The following is a 22,831-nucleotide window of genomic DNA, read 5'->3' as shown; positions in this document are numbered from 1 at the left end:
GAGAGAGGGGAGGGAAAGGAAGACAGAGATCCACTTTCTGACTTGTAAAAAAAGAAATTTAACAGCTGACATGAAGTTGGGAATTCATTAAATTTATAAATTTTCATTAAATTTATAAATTTTCATTAAATTTTCTTTATTAATTCATTTTTAGATTGCAATGGTGCATTAGTTGCGCTAGAATTGAAAAAAAGTATATCCAGACGGATTTGAACCCGAAACTACTGATTCGAAGTACACGAAGCAAGTAGACCGAATTGCATATTTTGCTACTATCTGGATTATTTGGGGAATAGTGGCTATAGGTTTGTTTTCCTCTTTTTTTATTTTAATAATTTTCAGGTTTCAGGCTTTAAGCTTCTCTACTTGCATTGATTCCACTTTTTTCGTTATCTTATTTCGCCCCTGCCGAAGACGCCTTTTTCCATATAGGCAAAATATTCGCGACTATTTTTCTTCTCTTTCTGTTTCCGTAGCCTTTTCAGATGTCACAAATCAACACCGATTTATTTCAACATTTTTGTCTTTTTTATATCCCCATGTGCGTGTAATTTTCAAGCAAATCGGAGAAAATATCATTTTTTAAGCTAAGTCAGTCAGACGCACCACGATAGTCACATGACACATTTCGATAAAACTAAACTTTGAAATCCCTAGTCTTTCTTGAGGTCTACTTGAGCCTGTTTACTTTCCCCTAAGTTTCAAGCCAATCAGAGACAAAACAAGAGTTTGGGCACTAATCGACAGGACCAAATCAGTTTCTATTTTCTCGATTAGGGTTAATGTTTCCCGAAGATATTGCAGTATTTTTTTAGAGTTTTGACTTGATCCTCCAAACCATTCCCAAGATATTGCAAATACTATATTTTGATAATCTAGATACAGATAGTGTATTCTGATTTTCCTCGCTATTTCACCGTGAATAGATTCTATTTTCCACTGGGCCTTATCGTGCTAGAACTTTTAGGCGAATCAAAGAGAAACAAATTTTCGGTCCCCTGATTCCCTCCCTTAAACACAAAAATTGTTCCCTCTCCTTAATCACTACAACATTCTGGAAGCTTCAACTCACCCCCCTAGTCATTCCCGAAATATTACAGATATGCTATTTGGATAGCCTGAACATGCATAGTGTCTTTCCAACACTCTGGAAATTTCGGCTCGATCCTCCCAAACTGTTCCCGATGGATTATAGAAATGCTATTATTCCGTATATGAGGAGTGGCTGCCTCTTCCTCCCTTACTCCCTGATTTTTAATGTAAAGTTTACGAAGTTGCATAGGGAGCAAAGAACGGTGTTGTCCCATGACTCTTTTCATCTCTTTAAAAGCCACTAAATCACAGAAATTACGATCGGTTCGGCTCGGTCTTCCTAGAATGTTTATGGCGTCACAAAGCACAGTGGAAAGTGGCACGACATGGTGAGGCGGGACAGAACAGTGTAGCGTCGTGGCAGGAAAGATCCTCGTGGCAAGCTTCATCAAAAAGAGAAGAGTTAAGGGGGTTGTCCTTCTCCTACTGTGGCTGGACCATTTTCCGTTCTCTACTAAATTTTAACACCTTTCTCTACTTTTAGTAGAAAAAAGAGTTTTATCTATGTTTTTACAAAAAAAATTGTGTTGTTTGTTCTTTAAGGTTTGTTCTAAGCAAGGCATTTTTCTGTTTTTGCTGGAAGAAATAAAGATACTTTGTCACGCCTTCTTTGAAATTTGTATTCTTGATAAAACTTCATTTAAATTTATATTCTCCATAACAATCATGAATAATAGAAAAAACTCGTTTAGTAATCACTTTAAAACATGCTTAATTTGGATTCGATACAAAAATCGAAGTTGCGCAACCAGTTAGAAAGAACCGTATTTGAACAAAGGATAGAAACTGACACTATAACGTACTTTCAGGTCTTTTGCTGCCTGCTCAAGGTTCTGTATAGTCCCCACAGTCTTAAGTCAATTCCTTCTTTGTGACATCTTAGGTTAGTGTGAGACGGATGAGAAGTAGCCAAATAAACCATTAATTCTAAACGTACAAAAATGCGTTTTCACTGTTTGTATACCCTGCGCTATCTTCTGCTAGAAAGTGACAGATGGAAACAGTAAATAGGTCCGTAGCACTTTAATATAGCTTCTATATGCAAAGAATGACATTAAATCTTAAAATAAATATGAATTACTCTGAAAAGGAGGAGTTGTGTTGTCAACACTAGGGCCCAACCTACTTCTACGATTACAGTAACTAATGAAACTAAGGACATTAAGTTGAAACGCGTCGAGGGGGCTCCAATTAAACAAAAAAAACTATTCGCATGCAAGTATTAAAGGGCATATAAGCAATTTCATAGGCAGCACTGATGTATTATAGCTGGTCATATAACAATTTCATAGGCAGCAGTGATCTATTATAGCTAGTAGAATCATTGATATTTTAAAGGAGCTAATTTGATTAGAAATTTAAAGTTCTAGTACCCTTTTTAAGATTCAAATGTGATTGGAGGGCAATCATCCCTCCTCTTTAGCTCATGATTTTCCGAACACTCCTAATCAAAATTAAAGATAGCCATTTTGTTCAGCATAGCTGGACGGCCTTGCAACTGTATCTCTAGGGATAATACGTAGGTCAACCCCCCACAGTTATTTAATTTGCCACTATGTTTTAAAACTAAATGTTGCCATAAGATTAAATAAAAAAAAAACCTGTGTGTATGCTGGTTGCCAAAAAAAACATCTCAACAATCTCAGGACGACTAAGAGCATTATGTTCAAACTTCGGGGCTACTTCTATTACTAGTCCTGCTCTTAAAATTTAACTAAATCGAAAGAGTTTAAGTGTATCCAAGCTGTAAAAGAGCATATATAGATTTTTTGTGAATAGTATTACATTTTATTTTTTCAGGTCAACCAGAGGAGGTATAGAACTAAATTAAGCTCTCCTTTTTGTGTCCAGATTTTTAAAAGGATGTATGTTGTTAAAGACTGTAGAAAAAGTTTCTCCAACATACACAATAACAGGCAACTTATAGAATAACCGAAAAAGATTTAAACTATTTTTTTTCCAGAAAAGAATATGCCAATGTAAAATGAATATGAATTAACTATAAAAAATTTTTCCACAAAATAAGTTTTTCATGGAAAGGTTTCATGGAAAAGTTATTTTCCTTCAGAAAACGTTTTAAATCTGAAATTAAAAGATTTGGTATATAATGTTATGGCTTGTTTAGGGATAAGAAGAGAAAAAACCTTACGGCACCTAGTTAGAAAACGAAAATAGTTTACTATATTTCCTTACCTGTACACTGTCATCTTCTTCAATGGGGAAAATCTTCATGTTCTGATCCAAATCCTCAATTTTTACGGGCCGGTTGATATTTGACCACATTAAGTTTGGATCCTGGGTTATGTATGATGGAAGGTTGGCGTAGTTACTAGAATCTTCGTAGTCCATTGTTCGTCTATTGTTAATAGGTATTCCGTTGATAGTTGCATCAAACCTGGAAATTAGAATATACGAGATTAGAGATCTACCACTATTTCTAGTGATTTTTATATTGCCTAAAAAATCCCTAAATCAATAAAAAAAATCACTAAAATCAAGTGTTTTTTCTCTCACGAATGGCAACCCTGGTTAGGACAAGATGAAACAGCAAAAAAAAAAAAAAATTCACGAAACCCAATATAAAGCCAAACCAAAATCCTAAGCTGACAAAATGTCTGAGCCTAGTGCGCTTGAATCGTCATTTTACCAAGCTGATCAGTATGGTTCTTAAAAATAGCACCAATTCGGTTACATTTTAGCAAAGAGACGCAGAAGTATGTTTTTCAGCTATCAGCCGTCCTAATCACAACCCCGTTTCCAGTAATATTTAAGACCAGGGTAGAATCCAGAAGGGGGGGGGGCTCCTGTGGATAGACATAAATGGAGTGTGAGTCTGAGTTTTCTGTGATAATATGAACTAGTAAGGAGCAAAGTTTTCTTTTTATTAGTAAGATAAGATAAGATAAGATTTATTCATCACGAAACACACATACAATATTACATTTTACTATTTCCCCAAAGGCTCTTTGGCCTGTAAAAAAGGGGAAAATGAACGAGCCACTTACTCAGAGAAGAAAAAAAATAATCACTTACTCACAGAGAGAAGAGCAAAAAGGAGAAGAGAGGAAAGTATAAATAAAATGAAAAACTATAGAAAACAAAACTAAATAGACTAATAGATTGAACAGACTAAATTAATTAAGTAGATCTGTAGATAAAATAGACTCCAATGAAATAATCAGGAAATATATATGCATACATACACGCATATACACATATAAAAAGAGATAAAATAATTTCTAAGAAGCCAATGAATTTTTAATAATTTTTTTGAACAAACCGAATGAGTGGCACCTTCGAGCTGATTCGGGCAACTTATTCCATACAATATAGCTCGCAATTAAAGGATTAAAGTCTGACCTTACACAAGGAGTAAAAGGAACTTGAATATGATTTTCAGTATTGCGAAGATTATAATTATTCTGATCAGAAGTGAAATTACTATAGCTCAGAAAACGGACCACATTCAACTCAGTTGATTCTGATGTCACTACTAAAACCCAGAACACATTAAATTCAACACAATAGCTTATAAACAGTAAAGAGCGATATATCTGCCGCACATTTTTCAAAGTCATATAGAACGGACGGTCATGGAAAGCCGGGGAAAACTATGGTTCTAGTGCCCCTTTTCAGTGACAAGAACTTAAAACGAACAGAAATTATGACGGATATGGGGGGGATTGCGTCCTCCTCGAGACTCGTTGTTTACGTGAAAGTTGTTTAGAACTTATTGTTCCATTTAAACGACCCTTGTGTTTCAGGAGTCGTTCTTAAAGAATTGGGACAAAATTCAAACTTTAGCGTAAAGAGTGAGATGTTGAGGAAGAGGCAACCCCTTTCATATACGTAACAATTTCTGCTGGTTTTAAGTTTTAATGTTGCTCCTTACCTTCAGTTAAAAAAACTTTTTTTTTATGGGATTTCTTATCGTTTTTTTAACAATCCCAGAAAATATGGCCCAACCTTCGTGGAGAATTATCCTCCCCATGGACATCTCCTCAATACAATTCAATTCTGGTGAAAACTTACCCAAGACAATTACCCTTAACAACTTCACGCATATAATTGAGACCGAAAAGAGAAAGCAAGAAATATAAAAAGAATTTTGCATGGGAATTTTGGTAAATTCCCCCACAGTATAATTTCCTCTGACAAATTCACCCGCTGAAAACCTCCCTCCCCATGGAAAGTTCCTCCGTGAAAAAAAGCAGAGAACCCAAAAATGTATGCATGCTTCCCAATAACAAATATTATGCGTAAACAATGGGCAATTTTTATAACTTAAAAACCTTTCCCCTGGGGCTGTAGGGGGTCATATTATATCCAAAGGTATAGTTATTGGACCTTTTAACTATGATGAACAAAATGGCTATCACAAAATTTTAATCGGCCGATGTTGGTGAAGAAAGGTGTGGGGGAGGGGGCCTAGTTTTCCTCCATTCTTTTTGGCCACTTGCATTAGTTTCTAATTTCTGTTCGAACGAGCCCTCTCACGACATTCTAGGACCACTGGGTCTACACGATCACCCCTGAAAAAAAAAAAAAAAAACGAACACGCATACGTGATCTTTCTTCTGGCAAAAAACACAAAATTCCACATTTTTGCAGATAGAAGCTTACAACCTCTAAAATAGGGTTCTCTGATACGCTGAATCTGATGATGCGATTTTCATTAAGACTCTATGACTTTTAGGGGGTGTATCCCCTCTTTTTGAAAATAAGGCAAATTTCTTAGGCGCTTAACCTTTGATGGGTGAGACTGAACTTAATGAAACTTACGTATTTGAAATTAGCATAAAAATCCGATTCTTTTGATATATCTATTGGTATAATAAATTCCGTTTTTTAGACTTTCGGTTACTAGTGAGCCGGGTCGCTCCTTACTTACAGTTCGTTACCACGAACTCTTTGAAAGTTTGAATATTGTATAAGAACACTTCGAAAAAGAGTGTTTGCTTTACAAGATAAAATACAAATTTCCTAAACGAGAGAAGTCTGTCACTAGCAATAGACACCGCCTTTTAAACTTCAGTTCAACTTTTTATTACAATGCTTGAACATATAAATCGTAAAATTTCTTGTTAAAAACTACTGTTTCAGAATTAGAGGCGATCTGTCATCCTCTCAGCATACAGATTACATATTTATTCCAAATATAAACATACAAGTGAATAGAGATCAGATGTTAAACTCCACTCAAGATTTATCTGAAGCTACTCCTATTGGATGTTTAACAATCGAGACCTAAAATGCTTCTTTTGAGGCTTTAGCCCCCCCCCCCTCGAAAACGGTTCTACAGACATGCGCCCAAAAAGACGGTGAACAACAGTGAAAAAATATTGTAAATAATTACTAAGCAATTATTTATTTTTCAGGTTCAATATAATTCCAATAAGTTATTCTTGTATACTCACCAAAAAATATTGGTGAGTATCCATAAATGTTTGTTTTACTGGACTAACAGTCTGTAATACAGATTCATTTTCTATGGAGAGCATTTATGTTTGGAGATAAATGTGCCAACCCGTGCGCCAGTATGCCCTCTGAAACTGGAGGGCCATTTAAGTAGCTTTTTGAGAGCGTTAAACAATCATAATAATAAAAAAAAATATTAAAGAGCTTGTGCTCAATAGTTAAGTTAAAAACCCCTTCCAAGAGGAATTTGAACCTTTATTAAAACTGGAAATATGACTTTTTTTTACTCTTGCCTCAATCAGAACACGTTGCTGGTGTCAAGCTCAAGGCAAGGCGCCAAAGAGGACAAATATCCTTTTAAAAAGATCGAACGAAACTGGTTGTGAAGGTGATTGCTCGTGAAAATTCAGAATCGTTACATTTCATGCAAGTCAAGCTTGATCATTAACATTGCAAGCAGTAACATGTTATGAGGAAATTTACAGAAATTTTTTGTTAACTTCCTTCAATAAACTGATCTTTTTTTTTATCCTATTCAGCTTTGCGTTGCATAGGTAATCGGTTAATATCAGGAATTTATTCAACAAAACGCGTGAAAAATCTAAACAGAGCCTGGTAATCAAAAAGTTTCGTGAAACATTTGTCTCTGTCTCTCTCTCTACGGGGTGGACTTTAGTTGTCACCATAAGAAAGGAGTGGATTTTAGTTTTAACCTTTAGAACATTGAACAACCAAGATATGTTCTTTGAAAAAAAGAAGCAAAAACTGAATTTGCTATCAAAAAGATTAATAACCTTCTTGGTTTTATACGTCAGGGGGAGGGGGGGGGGTATTAAAGTATATTAGCTTTCCTTTCTCCTAAAATTTCAAGAGGTGTATGATTCCCCCAACTGAAATCTTAATTGATGTGTCTACATGACCTGGAACTTAAAAACACATCAATGTAAGAAAAAAGAATCACATTTTTCGTGCTAAGAATCGACAAAACCGATTTGTTCTAACAAAATTTACTGTTCTCGCCAATCGGAAGTTTTTAGCCAATAGCAGGAAAACCATGTTTGGCCCATTTTAGGGTTTCAAGAACCGAAGCAATAATTTTTTTCATTTGTTTTTTTACTGTTTAGTTTGTATGACCCAGTTTACACGCCCGATAAGTTGCTAGCTGGTTGGGGACAAGAAAGAATTTAGACCCATTTTGGGCGTTATTAATCGATAGGTTTTTTTTTCAAATAGCTTTGGCTTCATTGTCCTTAAGGCCAATGTTTTTATGGTCTTTGATATTTACTGCAATGTAAATTAAGTATGAACCAATTGGTCCGTTTCAGATGTCACATATAGATATAGCTAATCTTCAAGATATTTCTGTTTTCATTTAGGTCTATCCAGCCAATTCTATTTACCCTATAACCTACAAACCAACAAGAGAGGAAATAAATTTTGGGCCCAGTTTGCGGCGTCACAAACCAGTGTCGCCAAAATTAGTTTCAGATTGTTTTTTACATATAGGTCCATCTGGCCAAGAAACTTATGAAAGTTATTTTACAGCTTATTGGAGAGACAAAATATAAGGCCCCGTTTTCGAGCGTCTTAAGTCTTTTCTTCAGGAATGATAAAAATACATTGAGTCAAGTAACTGGGCTGAACCAAAAAGTTACGAGTCTAAATTGTCGGAAAAAATGTTTAGAGCCCATTCCCAAGCGAAAGTTTTCTCTGTGCATTAGGGTCTTCTTGACCAAATAGCTTACAGTTAAATCTTCCACGAAAAATTGTTGATCCTTTTTCAGGCAAAGCAATTGAACACAAAAATGCTTTTATGCCCTAATAGCTCTCCTCAAAAGTAGCGTTTCCAGTCCCCTTGCCCTCCAGAGAACCTATCTGAATAATTTAAGCCCCCTAATCATCCCCGAGATATTAAAGACACACTACTCTGACAGCCTGGCTTAATATACTCTCTTTCGATTTACCTCACTACTTCACCATGAATAGGTTCAAAATTCCTAATAGGATAATAGTTTAGAAACTTCAAGGCGGATTGAAGATGTTCATTTTTTAACTCCAACACCTCCAATCCTTAAAGACAAAACATAAAGACCCCTTGCGTCCTCTATCCCACTGACACTTAAAGTTTCAGCTCAATCCCCATCCCATCCATCTCAGGATGTCGCAGATAAGCCGTTTTGATAACCTGGAGACCTACGTTTCTTTGTTATTTTTTCAACCTCTGGCCATCCCCCGAATCACAAATCGATGTTCACTTAGATCTCCAACACTCCTTGAAAATTCCAACCAAATTCTCCCAGCTGTTCCTGATAATGCAGATACGCTATTTTGATAAACTGAATAAACACGATTTCTTTCGTTCTATATCGCTACTTCACCGGGAATCGCTTTAGTGAAATAGGGGCTGCTAGTACCACAAACATTAAACAGATAGGAGACCGAATCCTTAGACAGTCTGCATCTGCTCCCTTTTCCAAGTAAATATTTGAGGTCCATTTAGCTCCCGAACACTCCCTCCAAGTTAAAACCTTTCCAGAGACTTTGCGGATTTAGTAATTTGAAAAACTTGCACCAAATAATGCCTTTGGAATTACTTCACTACTTGGAGACAGCAGTTTTATCCACTCCTCCCCCCTCCACATAGCCTACATAATTTGAAGACCTCATTGCCCCACCTCTAGACTACCTAATAATTAAAGTTTTAATTCCTTCTCCCAAGATGTTCTTGAGATATTGTGAATATTCTGTTTTGTTAAACTGGGTAAACATAGTCTTTCGATTTACATTGCTACTTCACAGTAAATAGACTCTAATCCCACAAGGGCTTAATGTGCTAACACTTTTAAGTAGATTTGAGGAAAATGTGATTAGCTTTTCTTTGTCCACTCCCTGAGTTAAAATCCGCAGTCAAAATCCCCCCCCCCGAAAAAACACTAAGTTTCAACTTGATCTCATAAACCGTTCCCAAGAGGGTGTAAAAGAATAAACAAATAATACACACATTCATAGATAAAAGAGGTGTTTAATTGCTTTTTTGATTAGTTCGATAGGGCTGTGTGAAAATAATTGAGCTAAATATTTAAAAATGGAAATTAAAAACCTAGTGCAATTGTTAAGTGTATCTTTGGTGTAAATTGGTGCAAAGACAAGGTTTTTCATTTGGAGCATTTGGGAATTTTAAGCATTTTGGAGTTTTTTTTTCACGAATTGATATTCATGGTAGAGAGGGATTTTCGAGTGACTGAAAAGTATTTCTGTTGATTTTTTTTTAAGTTTAGTTCTACCGTGACAGTGGTGCCCTATGACGGAAGGGTACTCTAAAAATACAGCCGAGCAGTTTTTTTAATATTTGGTAAATAAAAGTATAATACCCAAAAATTATTTATGTTTACCTATTAAATGAGAAGAGGTGATAATATTACAAAAAGAGCACATACTTTATCTTGATGATCAGGCCACACATAGTGTCTTTTAATTTAATTTACTACTTAACCTTGAATATAGAAGTCCCATTAGGGCTTAAAGCGCAAAAACACTATAAAGTGTCCTATTGTCCAAAAACATTTAGGTTGACCAGACACCTAGAATATTTAGCCAAAGGAAATCTTTTGCTTCAGTTCTACAGAACCCATCAGCTTGTTATCTCCAACACAGTTTTCGAAAGACCTCAATTTCATCTGTGTATTTGGTATAGTAACGACGGCGTCACAAAGAAAATGATAGATTATATCACCATCTCTCGACGATGGAGGTTGCCAGCTTTTAATTGCCACTTGTTTCATGGTGCTGACCTGGTTAATAACAACCACCGACTTGTAGTTGCAAAAATTCGTCTTAAGCTGAAATTTCAGAAGGTCGACAAGCCCATTACAACGCTAAATATCCACAATCTTGATACTCATGTGATCAAAGAGCGGTACGCAGTTCAGATTAAAAACCGTTTTGAAAGCCTGTCTGAGCTTTCGGATATTGAAACCATGTGGGACTCGTTTAAAACTGGAGTCACCGACGCAGCTAGAACAACTCTTAGCTTGCAAGTTCAGGTCAAAAAGTCTTAGCTGTCACAGGAGGCTGTGGACGCCATTAATTCCGGAGGCAAGCCAGATTGGGTGGGGATATGAAGACCAATCGACATCTCAATGGCGTCAGAAATACGCTAATACATGGAGATCTCAAGTTGTTCGATGACGCCAAAGTTGAGTTACAAGAAGCTGCCACGAGGAAGGACGTTGGAGCCGTGTAAAAACGCTTACGTTACCTCTCGGGCAAGTATGCTCAACCAATTGAAAACATACTATCTGTGGACGGGGTGTTACTTGAAAACATAGTGTCCAACCTTTCAAGGTAGAACGAACACTTTTCATCTCTGCTTCTCTACATCTGTAGCGACCCCTGCCATTCCCCAAGCTTTGATTTATAATAGCCTCGTTAATGTTGACATTAAGCCGTTCTCTGTGGTAGAACTTCAGAATGCTGCGAAGAAATTGAAAAACCGCAAATCACTTGGTTTTTGTTGGATCTCCGCAAGAGCTGCTTAAAAACGGCGGTGGCACTATTTTGTTATAGTTCCAAATGCTATTCTATGCAATATGGGACCCAGAGATCATCCCGAAAGACTGGCATACGGTAGTGATCCTACCACTGTGGAAGACAAAAGGTTCCAGGAGGGAGTGCAAGAACTATAGAGGGATAACGCTCCTCTCGGTACCAGGCAAGCTATTTTGTTTGGTTTTGTTGAAGCGATGTTTTACACACCTCCAACGAAAGCGCAGAGTAGAGCAGACTGGTTTTATGCCTGGCCGATCAACGACAGAGCAGATATTCTCTATAAGACAAATCATCGAGATGACGAGCGAGTTTCGCCAGCAGGCTTTCATTGCTTATGTTGGTTTCAAAGCAGTATTCGACTCAATTGAGCGTGATCCTCTATGGAATATCCTTTCTAATACTGGCCTCCCGCCAAGATATGTCTGCCTACTCAGGGCCATGCATCAAGAGACTGAAATCTGTGTGCAAGTGAAAAGTAGACTTAGCGCATCCTTTCCAGTAAAAACAGGAGTTAGGCAAGGTTGTTCAGTTGCTTCTGAGCTATTTAACTGTATTTTTTATCATGTTACGACTTGCAAAAGCCGGAAGTTGAGCTTTAGACTCAGGTACAGGGATAGAGTTGTCACTGGTTATGACTCCACCGATGAGATAGCATTAGTCAACAACTCCAAGTCACAGCTGTTGATGGCTCTAAACACGCTTCTGGGTGAAGCTGTCAAGGCTGGACTATTCATTAGCTGGAAGAAGACGAAAGCCATGGTAGTGCAGCTAAAATCAGACGCCGATAATTCTAGTTACTTGGTCACCGGAAACCAAATCGAAGTGGTTGACCACTTCACTTACCTTGGTTTTATTATATCAAAGGTTGACTGCATCGACCATGAAGTTGCCGTCCGTGCAGCCAATGCCTCTGCGTCTTCGGTAGACTGAGCCATATTTGAAAGAAGCCAATGATCAAACGAGCCACCAAAACGAAGATCCTTAGAGGGTCAGTCTATTAGATCCTGCTATAAGGAGCTGAAACTTGGCCCACAACTGCAGCTGTCCAGCGCCGTCTCAACAAACTTCAACCTAAGTAGCTTAAGACAATCGATGGAATCCGATGGACAGACTTTGCCCCCCCCCCTAATGTCAAAAATATAAACTTCAGGTACTCGTGCCGTTTCAAGATTATACCCTTCAAAAATTTTGGGAATTTTGGCCTTCTAAACGATCCCTGAGAGCTTCTCTATTAAAGCCTACCGTTATCACAAAATTAGGACCCAATACCATTTGACTTACTTAGGGATGGGGGGAGTTGGCACAAAAGCGCTCGGGAGGCTAGTTACCCTCAAATCACTTTTGGCACCTATTTTCAAGCTTCTTCTTCTTCTCTTTCTTTTTTTAAGGGGGGGGGGGGGCTTTCCCATAACTTTATGCATATTGGGCTTCTCTTGGTCCAAGGACTTGCGACTGCAAGTTTCAAACTGATCAGGGACTAAGAATTTCTTGGCCTATTTCCAGCCCCTACTACCCCTCCTGCAACAATATGATTGATCCTTTTGACCCAGAGAATAGCCTCTGAAAAAATTTGATCAAATTGCACAATCAGCATCAAGCAAGCCCCCACTTTTCCATTATACAAAAAATACATTTTAACAAATTGGGCAATTTACATTATTTACGGTCCTTGACCCAGGGGCTGTGGGGTAATGTCATGCTCAAAGGCTGGAACAAAATGAGTTCTTCAAAATTTTGTTTGGATGTTTTTGGGGTTTACCGGGTTGGTGAGATAGTGAAAAAGAAGCGGGAGGAAAATAGCGACGAAGACCACACTGCCTTTCCATAACAAACAAATACAACGTAGAGACAATAGGGAAAATTTCAAGACAGTGGAAATTATTTCTGTAGATATTTCGGCCCTATGTCCAAGGGCCGTCTTCAGCACAATACAAGAATAAGAGAGAAACTATATATATATATATATAAAAGAACTTACATCAAATTGTGAGGATTAAAAACTGAATTATTAAAAACACTTTTTAAAACTTTTTTTAAAAATAGCCCTAGCATCCTTACTTCAACGAAGTTCAACCAGGACTGGCGAAAAGAATGGAATGAGAATATAAGCTCATTCAAACTGAAGAGAATAAAATGATTAGATGCAATTTCTTAAAGCTAATCTTGCTTGTTTAGCAGCCTGTCTCAAAGGCCTTTTCGTAGTTGGTTCAGTACTATTATAAATCGGTTTAGTAAAATATTTTGTTAGATCATTTTTAATTATTCACTTGGGGGAATACTCACTAAATTCTTTATACTCAAATTTAATTAAAAATGATCTAACAAAATATTTTACTAAACCGATTTATAATAGTACTGAACCAACTACGAAAAGGCCTTTGAGACAGGCTGCTAAACAAGCAAGATTAGCTTTAAGAAATTGCATCTAATCATTTTATTCTCTTCAGTTTGAATGAGCTTATATTCTCATTTCATTCTTTTCGCCAGTCCTGGTTGAACTTCGTTGAAGTAAGGATGCTAGGGCTATTTTAAAAAAAAAGTTTTAAAAAGTGTTTTTAATTATTCAGTTTTTAATCCTCACAATTTGATGTAAGTTCTTTTATATATATATATATAGTTTCTCTCTTATTCTTGTATTGTGCTGAAGACGGCCCTTGGACATAGGGCCGAAATATCTACAGAAATAATTTCCACTGTCTTGAAATTTTCCTTATTGTCTCTACGTTGTATTTGTTTGTTAAGAAGCGGGAGGGGGGCTTGTTGCCCACCAATCACTGTTGCTAGTTAAACAGGGAGCTAAGACGTTCAATTTCCAACTGAAGGAGCCTCCTCCTAAGTTTCAACGACCACCCCTTTCATGCAAAGTGGGAGGGAATTAAACAACAAAAAATCAAAAATACAATACATTGAAGACTCATGGCACTTCACTTAACGAAGTCCTATGGCACCGCCTTCGTTCTGAATCCTTTTGCGATTTTGCAGGACCGAATTACAACTTTTGATATTAGGTTCGTTTTTTAAATTATATAGTAAACTAGCTGTTGGGGTGGCGCTTCGCGCCACCCCAACACCTAGTTGGTGGGGGCGCTTCGCGCCCCCCCCCAAGCCCCCCCGCGCGCGTAAGTCGTTACGCGCCATAATAGTTACGCGCCATTGTAGTTGTGTCCCTATGTCCCACCTGTGAATATAGATATATATATATATATATGGTTTTAACTACGTAAAACTTGCGAATATACAACATTCTTTGCTGTCCCATTGTCTTTGCATATAAATAGATTGTCAGGTTATCCCCCTGTTTCCCCCGGTGTCCCCGTTGTAGTTGTGTCCCTGTGTCCCGGTCGTTATTTATATTCCCTGTGTCCCGGTCGTCATTTGTATCCCGGTGTACCGGTCTGTATATACATTCGTTTTTTAGTTTTGTTTTTCTCCTTTATTTTTTTCCTTTTTTTTCTTTTTTAGTTTATTTAGATTTTTAGATTTTTTAGTTTTTTTATTAGTTTTTAGTTTTTTTTTCTTTTTAGTTTTTTTGTAGTTTTTACCTTCTTTTTAGTTTTGTTAATTTTTTTTTTTACTTGTGTCCTGGTCGTCATTTATACTCCCTGTGTCCCGGTGCTTTGTTGATTGCTAATCGAACATTCCTTTTGTCCTGGTCGCTTTCTCTTTGAGTGTCGTCATTTATTTTTTTCTTTTTTAGTTCTTTTAGTTTTTACCTTTTTTAGTTTTTTTTTAGTTTTTAGTTTTTTTAGTTTTTTACCTTTTTTTAGTTTTTTTAGTTTTTTAGCTTTTTTATTTTTTTTATTAGTTTTTAGTTTTTTTGTAGTTTTTGCCTTTTTTTTTAGTTTTTTGTCCTGGTCGCTTTCTCTTTGAGTGTCGTCATTTATTAGTTTTTTCCTTTTTTTTTAGTTTTTTATTGGTTTTTACCTTTATTTTAGCTTATTTTTCATTTTTTTCCTTTTTTTTAGTTTTTTTTTATTTTTTATTTTTTTTAGTTTTTTACCTTTTTTTAGTTTTTTTAGTTTTTTTAGTTTTTTAGCTTTTTTACTTTTTTTATTAGTTTTTAGTTTTTTTTTGTAGTTTTTGCCTTTTTTTAGTTTTTTCAGTTTTTTTTTTAGTTTTTTATCGGTTTTTACCTTTATAGTTTTTTTAGTTTTTTAGCTTTTTTATTTTTTTTATTAGTTTTTAGTTTTTTTTGTAGTTTTTGCCTTTTTTTAGTTTTTTTAGTTTTGACGTCACCTAATCCAGTTTTTTCAGGTGACGTCACCTGACACATCCATCCACACATCCATCCACACATCCACAGACAGACAACTTATTTTTATATATATAGATTGAATCAACATCTAGGCTACCAAAATCTCTGATAATCACTAATCCACGAATATATATATATATATATATATATATATATATTATATATATATATATATATATATATATATATATATATATATATATATATATATAACCTTTATCTTGTTAAAATAGCTGTCATTTCCTCAAATCAAATAAAATGGTCAGGCTGAGAAGAACTATTCTCTACCAAACCAAAGCAAAAGGTTTCAAGAGATTTCCTAAATTTGAAAGCTTTATCTATTGAATTGCAACGCTCAAAAAATCGTTCCAGAAATTGCCGGTGAGTACGAGTAATGTAGAACTTACCATAAGAGCAAGGTACACGCTCTGGTTCCAAGATTACCGCATTTTTTCTTTCTCAAAACTTAGAGGGCTACCCATAGGTCTGATCGACTTGAACCAAGTTTCAATAGTATAATTAAACAAAGTTGATCCGATCTCGAAACAATAGCGATTTGGCAAAAAGAGATAAAGAGTCATCTGACAAAAAACAAAACAGAACACACCCCCTTGGATATATACGAAACTAAAAGGAAACGCAATAACAGTGACATTCTTATCATTTCTCATCATTCAGGAGAAACTCGATTTAATCGAGGCAAGACTGGAGCTATCTGTTATAGGTCTAATATTACCAACTTGGGAACAATTCTTTGTATAATTAACCACCACCTCTCAACATTTTACGATACATTTTTGCCTTCTGGGGTAGTTTATCCTTCTTGCCTCTGGGGTAAGTTAATGGACGCCATTTTATGTATTTGGAGGCATGGAATGGAGTCCTTAGTAACTCTATTTTTCAACACTTTAAACAGGGTTGAAAAAAAATACCCTGGAGTTGGAGGAGAAAAGTTACCTTTTCCAGATGTTTGATTGACAAAAAGAGAAAATCAATTGACGTTCTTAATATATAAAGAACCAACACATAGTGATAGGCATACGAGCTTCCACTCATGTTTCCACACAATTTCTTCGTCAAAGTGCCCTGATTTTGTACTGTTATAGCTGAGCGGTGTCGTATTATGCAATGACACTAAAGCTTTAAATATTTACATGAAATAACAAAAAGAGACAAAACAAGCATGACACAAATAATAAATAATAAGAGCCTCAATTTTCGTGTTCTTGAATTTTCCAGTGGCCACATCTCTTTACCTTACTTACCAGGCTTTGGCAAAGAATCCAGATCCCCCCCCCCCTGGGATATGTACCACCAGGGTGTGAGGTGCATTATCAGAAACGCAAATATAACATTTGGAAACAATACAAAGGAAAAATCTAATGATACTACTTTCGTTTTATTATGATGTTTGGTTCTGAAGAGCCACCAAACTAGACTGTTACCAACCTTGTTCCACGTAAACGCGAACCATTTGTATCATCGTAAAAAGTATGCATCAATGTGACACAGAACCCTTTAACAACTAGTTTATAAGCTTTAGCACGACTTGCCTTCCTCAAGGGTCCGATAGCAGGAAAAAATTTCAAATAAATCCCATGGGAAAAATATTTCTATCTGTACAAGTATAAGAAACTGAACTGGACATCAACAACCGCATTATTATGTTTATAAAATCTTTGACATTCGTCCAATTTGGTACCAAATCCTGTTGACTAAAGCATGTGACCTTTGAATTGAAATGTTTGCCAAAAAAGATATTTGCCTTCCAAATGGCTCCAATGTGTCGATAATTTTTCAAAATTTGACTAACAATACCTGAACCAAGATCAAAGCCGGATATTTTATTGATATCATACAGGGTTGTGTGACTTTATTACTCTACTTTAGTGAAAGGATCTAAAAAAGGGTACATCTAGGACTTGGGATAGTAGAAACAGTTTGACCAGAATAACTAAGAAAACAGCAATCGTAAATTTCGTTTTAATTTTACCCTCAATGTCAATGTTTACCCTCAAGCTATGTTTAGCAATAAAATAGAAAGAAAAGAGGCAAAACAAACTTACGGCATATTTTCGTCAATGAATGACTCTTGTTTCACCAGTGCATCTGGATTTAAACTTTGTAGGTTTTCGTCATTAGAAAGTAGTTCCGTTAAATCAAATATTGGGTCAAACCCAGCCATTCCAAAACTAGGAAGCGTCATAATCACAAACAGAACTTTAAATCACTTTCACAATTTTCATAGAATAACTGACTTTTCTTCTATGCACAATAGCTTCTCGTTATATCACAGAATTTGTTCTTCGGTAATCACGGTTTTGGACTTCGCTTAAGCTATTTCACTGGTTCTGAATCACAGATTTTGTTGTCGCTTTATCTACAAAAAAATAAAATAAAAAAAAATAATAAAATAGATGAATGAGCATATAGGTGCAATAAATAGAAAAAAATATATAATAAATAAGAAAGTATTTGTGTATTAGCCAGTACACACTCTAGAATTACGCTTAGATTATATCTCAAAAAACCTGTTTCATAGCTACGAAGATAAGCAACGGTTGATACAATGCACTGGACTTGTATAACTTGGGTTATACATTTGCACAACAGGGGGTGGGGGTGTGGTTAGGCTAGGGGCGCTGTTCAAATACTTTACCCATCCCCCCTAATGTGCAAATATATACCCCAAGTTATATTATTATATTAACTAAAGGTTATATGAAGGCTCTATTTCATTATGATTAACCTAACTTCACTACTCGAGTGTGTACTGGCTAATACACAAGTACCAATAAGAATATTAGTCATGCCAGTCAAGGTGAACAGAGAGGGTATAACTAAGATACCTCATAATGCATTTACTAGTAGCGCGTGGTTTTGATACACAAGTACCAAATACATTGTTGCACCCAGATTTGCATAGTAGGTTCATGGCAACGTAAGATTGCAAGCCTTTTATTATTTTCAGTTTACGAATACAAAATTAAACGAAAAGAGGCAACCATAAACAAACCAATTTGAATGCTTAACTCGACATCGGCATAACCTGTATGACAATTTCTCACAAGAGCTATAAACAAGAAGGACTTGACAACTCTCTGGGAGGGAGGGGGTCTGGTTTGCTTCATCAGTTTCCATTGGTGCGACACAGATCACGTGTCGTCAAAAATCACAAAGTCACCTGAGTCTTATCTAAATAAGATTGAGCTTAAATCTCAATCTTAAGTGGGGTGGCGCTTCGCGCCACCCCAACACCTAGTTGGTGGGGGCGCTTCGCGTCCCCCCAAGCCCCCCCCCGCGCGCGCAAGTCGTTACGCGCCATATTAGTTACGCGCCATTGTAGTTGCGTCCCTGTGTCCCACCTGTGAATATAGATAGATATATATATTTTTAACTACGTAAAACTTGCGAATGTACAACATTCTTGGCTGTCCCATTGTCTGTGCATATAAATAGATTGTCAGGTTTACCGACTCTTGAACATGCAACATATAATTGTCCATGGGAAAAACAATCTGAGTTCAGATCTATACCTCATTATTCTTATGATTGCCCTTGAGCTTTGTTGATGGTGATTGCTAATCGAACATTCCCTGTGTCCCTGTCGTCATTTATATATCCCCCTGTGCCCCCCGGCGTCCCCGTTGTTGTTGTTTCCCTGTGTCCCGGTCGTCATTTGTGTCCCGGTGTCCCAGTTTGTAATTTCTCTTTGAGTGTCGCGGTCGTAATTTATATTCCCTGTGTCGCGGTGTCCCGGTCGTCATTTTTGTCTCGGTCGTCATTTGTGTTCCGGTGTCCCGGTCTGTAATTTCTCTTTGAGTGTCCTGGTTGTCATTTATATTCCCTGTGTCCCGGTCGTCATTTGTGTCCCGGTCTGTATATACATTCGTTTTTGAATTGGTCTTTTTTTAGGTTTTAGTTTTTTACCTTTTTTTAGTTTTTTTTTCTTTTTTTTTAGTTTTGTTTTTCTCCTTTATTTTTCATTTTTTTTCTGTTTTCATTCTATTTTCTTTTTTAGTTTTTTTTTTAGCTTTTTAGCTTTTTTAGTTTTTTATTAGTTTTTAGTTTTTTTTTCTTTTTAGTTTTTTTGTAGTTTTTACCTTTTTTTTAGTTTTTAATTTTTTTTACTTATGTCCTGGTCATCATTTATACTCCCTGTGTCCCGGTCGTCATTTGTGTCCCGGTGCTTTGTTGATGGTGATTGCTAATCGAACATTCCTTGTGTCCCGGTCGTCATTTATATTCCCTTTGTGCCGGTGTCCCGGTCGTCATTTGTGTCCCGATGTCCCGGTCTGTAATTTCGTCAGTCGAAAACATGACGTCAGCCGACACAGAAACATGACGTCACCTGATCCACAGACAGACAGACAGACAACTTATTTTTATATATATAGACTAGCTGTTGGGGTGGCGCTTCGCGCCACCCCAACACCTAGTTGGTGGGGGCGCTTCGCGCCCCCCCCCCAAGCCCCCCCGCGCGCGTAAGTCGTTACGCGCCATATTAGTTACGCGCCATTGTAGTTGTGTCCCTATGTCCCACCTGTGAATATAGATATATATATATATATATATATATATATATATATATATATATATATATATATATATATATATATATATATATATATATATATATATATATATATATATATATATATATATATATATATATATATATATATATGTTTTTAACTACGTAAAACTTGCGAATATACAACATTCTTTGCTGTCCCATTGTCTGTGCATATAAATAGATTGTCAGGTTTACCGACTCTTGAACATGCAACATATAATGGTCCATGGGAAAACAATCCGTATTCAGATCTATACCTCATGATTCTAATGATTGCCCTTGAGCTTTGTTGATGGTGATTGCTAATCGACCATTCCCTGAGTCGCCATCGTCATTTATATATCCATCGTATTTTATATATTTTTTTCTTTTTAGTTTTTTTGTAGTTTTTACCTTTTTTTTTAGTTTTTTTAGTTTTTTTTACTTATGTCCTGGTCGTCATTTATACTCCCTGTGTCCCGGTGCTTTGTTGATTGCTAATCGAACATTCCTTTTGTCCCGGTCGCTTTCTCTTTGAGTGTCGTCATTTATTTAGATTGTCAGGTTTACCGACTCTTGAACATGCAACATATAATTGTCCATGGGAAAAACAATCCATATTCAGATCTATACCTCATGATTCTAATGATTGCCCTTGAGCTTTGTTGATGGTGATTGCTAATTGAACATTCCCTGTGTCCCGGTCGTCATTTATATTCCCAGTATCCCGGTCGTCATTTGTGTCCCAGTGTTCCAGTCTGTAATTTCTCTTTGAGCGTCCCGTTCGTCTTTGTTTGATGGTGAGCTTTGTTGCCCCTTGAGCTTTGTTGATGATGATTGCTAATCGAACATTGCCTGTGTCCCCGTCGTCATCTATGTCCCTCCTGTGCCCCCGGCGTCACCGTTGTAGTTGTGTTCCTGCGTCCCGGTCGTCATTTATATTCCCTGTGTCCCGGTCGTCATCCCGGTATACATTCGTTTTTGAATTGGTATATGATGAAATAAATTTTTAATTTTTTCCCTTTTTTTCCTTTTAGTTTTTTTTTTATTGGTTTTGACCTTTTTTAGGTTTTTTAGTTTTTTTATTTTTTCTTTTTAGTTTTTTTTTAAGTTTTTATCTTTTTAGTTTTTTTTATTTTTATTTATATTTTTTTAGTTTTCTTTTTCTCGAAATTTTTTTTTAGTTTTTTTCCTTTTTTTCTTTTTAGTTTTTTATTGGTTTTTACCTTTTTTTTTCAGTTTTTTTTTCGTTTTTTCTTTTTACTTTTTTAGTTTTTATCTTTTTTATTTTTTTTTATTTTTATTAATTTTATTAGTTTTCTTTTTCTCTTCTATTTTTCAGTTTTTTCCTTTTTTTTTAAGTTTTTTTTTTAGTTTTTAGTTTAGGTTTTTTTTTAGTTTTTAGTTTTTTAGTTTTTTTAGTTTTTTTAGTTTTTTTAGTTTTTTAGCTTTTTTATTTTTTTTATTAGTTTTTAGTTTTTTTTGTAGTTTTTGCCTTTTTTTAGTTTTTTCAGTTTTTTTTTTAGTTTTTAGTTTTTTACCTTTTTTAGCCTAACCAGGATTTGAACCTGGGACCTTCATTCTCCGTTCTGACACCCTCTCTCATCGAGTGACTACTCCAGAATGTTCATTTTGGTGTTTTAAATGGTATATTATTAACCAAATTAATGTGTTTTACAATATACTAAGCATCGTCAAAGCAAAATTGACGACAACTAATTTCATGACGTCAGCCGACACAGAAACATGACGTCACCTGATCCACAGATCCACAGACAGACAACTTATTTTTATATATATAGATATCTATATATATTAAAATAAGTTGTCTGTCTGTCTGTGGATCAGGTGACGCCATGTTTCTGTGTCGGCTGACGTCATGAAATTAGTTGTCGTCATTTTTGCTTTGAAGGTGACGTCATTCAAGATATTTAAGACATATGTTCACGTAGAAATCTATTAATGTTTAAGTTTACAATGACTGATGAACTTACCATGGCAAAAGCCGATGAAGATGCTCAAAGAGTCTATGCCAAAAAACTTGCTGCTGATAGAGACAGTCAGAAAAGAAAGAGTGCCGAGAAATCAAAAGAACAGCAAGGAAACAGGCTTGAGGCTAAAGAACGCAAAACCGCGCAGTTAGATGAAGATCCACCTGGACAGCGAGAGTCAAAACATATCAAAACTGAAAATGATAGCGATGATGATTGGGTTTGGGATTTTGACTTGGATAAGGTCATCAATGCCTACCAGATTTTAGTTAAAAAAAACAAAGGTTCGGCGATATGTATTTCATAGTGAAGCTGAAAAATAAAGAAGAAAAAGAAAACTGAAAAAAGAAAAAATGTAAAAAACTAAAAAATACTAAAAAGAAAAAACACTCAAAGAGAAATTACAAACCGGGACACAAATGACGACCGGGACAGAGGGAATATAAATAACGACCGGGACACTCAAAGAGAAATTACAGATTGGGATACCGGGACACAAATGACGACCGGGACACAGGGAATATAAATGACGACCGGGACACAGGTATTTAAGAATATCGTTCAAAGACAAATTTTTAATTGTAAGAAGACCGTTGAAAGAGAAATTTCTAATTGTAAAATGACTGAAGAACCTACAATGGCAACGGTACCACCATCGAAGTAGATAACCAGTGGGTTGTTCCATATTCCCCATTATTATCAAAAACATTTAATGCACACATAAACGTTGAATACTGTAACTCCGTAAAGGCAATCAAATACATATGTAAATACGTCAACAAAGGCAGTGACATGGCAGTTTTTGGCTTGCAGCCCGAAATCAAAGATTTCGACGAAATCGTACAATATCAGGCTGGAAGATACATAAGCAGTAATGAAGCTGTTTGGCGAATTCTTTCATTTCCGATACATGAACGTAGCCCAGCTGTTGTTCACTTAGCGGTACATTTACAGAATGGTCAACGTGTTTAT

At 36.1% G+C, this 22,831-nt stretch overlaps 1 protein-coding gene across 4 annotated transcripts in view; it reads right to left on the bottom strand.

Annotated features, from left to right (window-relative positions):
* Window positions 1–22,831, bottom strand: part of LOC136025149 (protein CREBRF homolog) — a 100,995-nt gene that overhangs the window by 34,152 nt on the left and 44,012 nt on the right. For 2 of the 4 annotated variants that reach the window (XM_065700901.1, XM_065700900.1), the window contains exons 2-3: window positions 17,380–17,693; window positions 3,286–3,487 (exon numbers count right to left, since the gene is read on the bottom strand). In XM_065700901.1, the coding sequence (XP_065556973.1) occupies window positions 3,286–3,487; window positions 17,380–17,519 (342 nt within the window). In that variant the 5' untranslated portion in view covers window positions 17,520–17,693. Of the gene's footprint in view, window positions 1–3,285; window positions 3,488–16,762; window positions 16,992–17,379; window positions 17,694–22,831 lie in introns of those variants that run through there. The other 2 variants (XM_065700903.1, XM_065700902.1) reach the window with 2 other exon arrangements.

The sequence above is a fragment of the Artemia franciscana genome, chromosome 3, assembly GCF_032884065.1.
Source record: "Artemia franciscana chromosome 3, ASM3288406v1, whole genome shotgun sequence".
Lineage (NCBI taxonomy): Eukaryota > Metazoa > Arthropoda > Branchiopoda > Anostraca > Artemiidae > Artemia > Artemia franciscana.
Note: the sequence above shows the minus strand (reverse complement) of the source record. Positions and strands in the feature narration are given on the sequence as shown.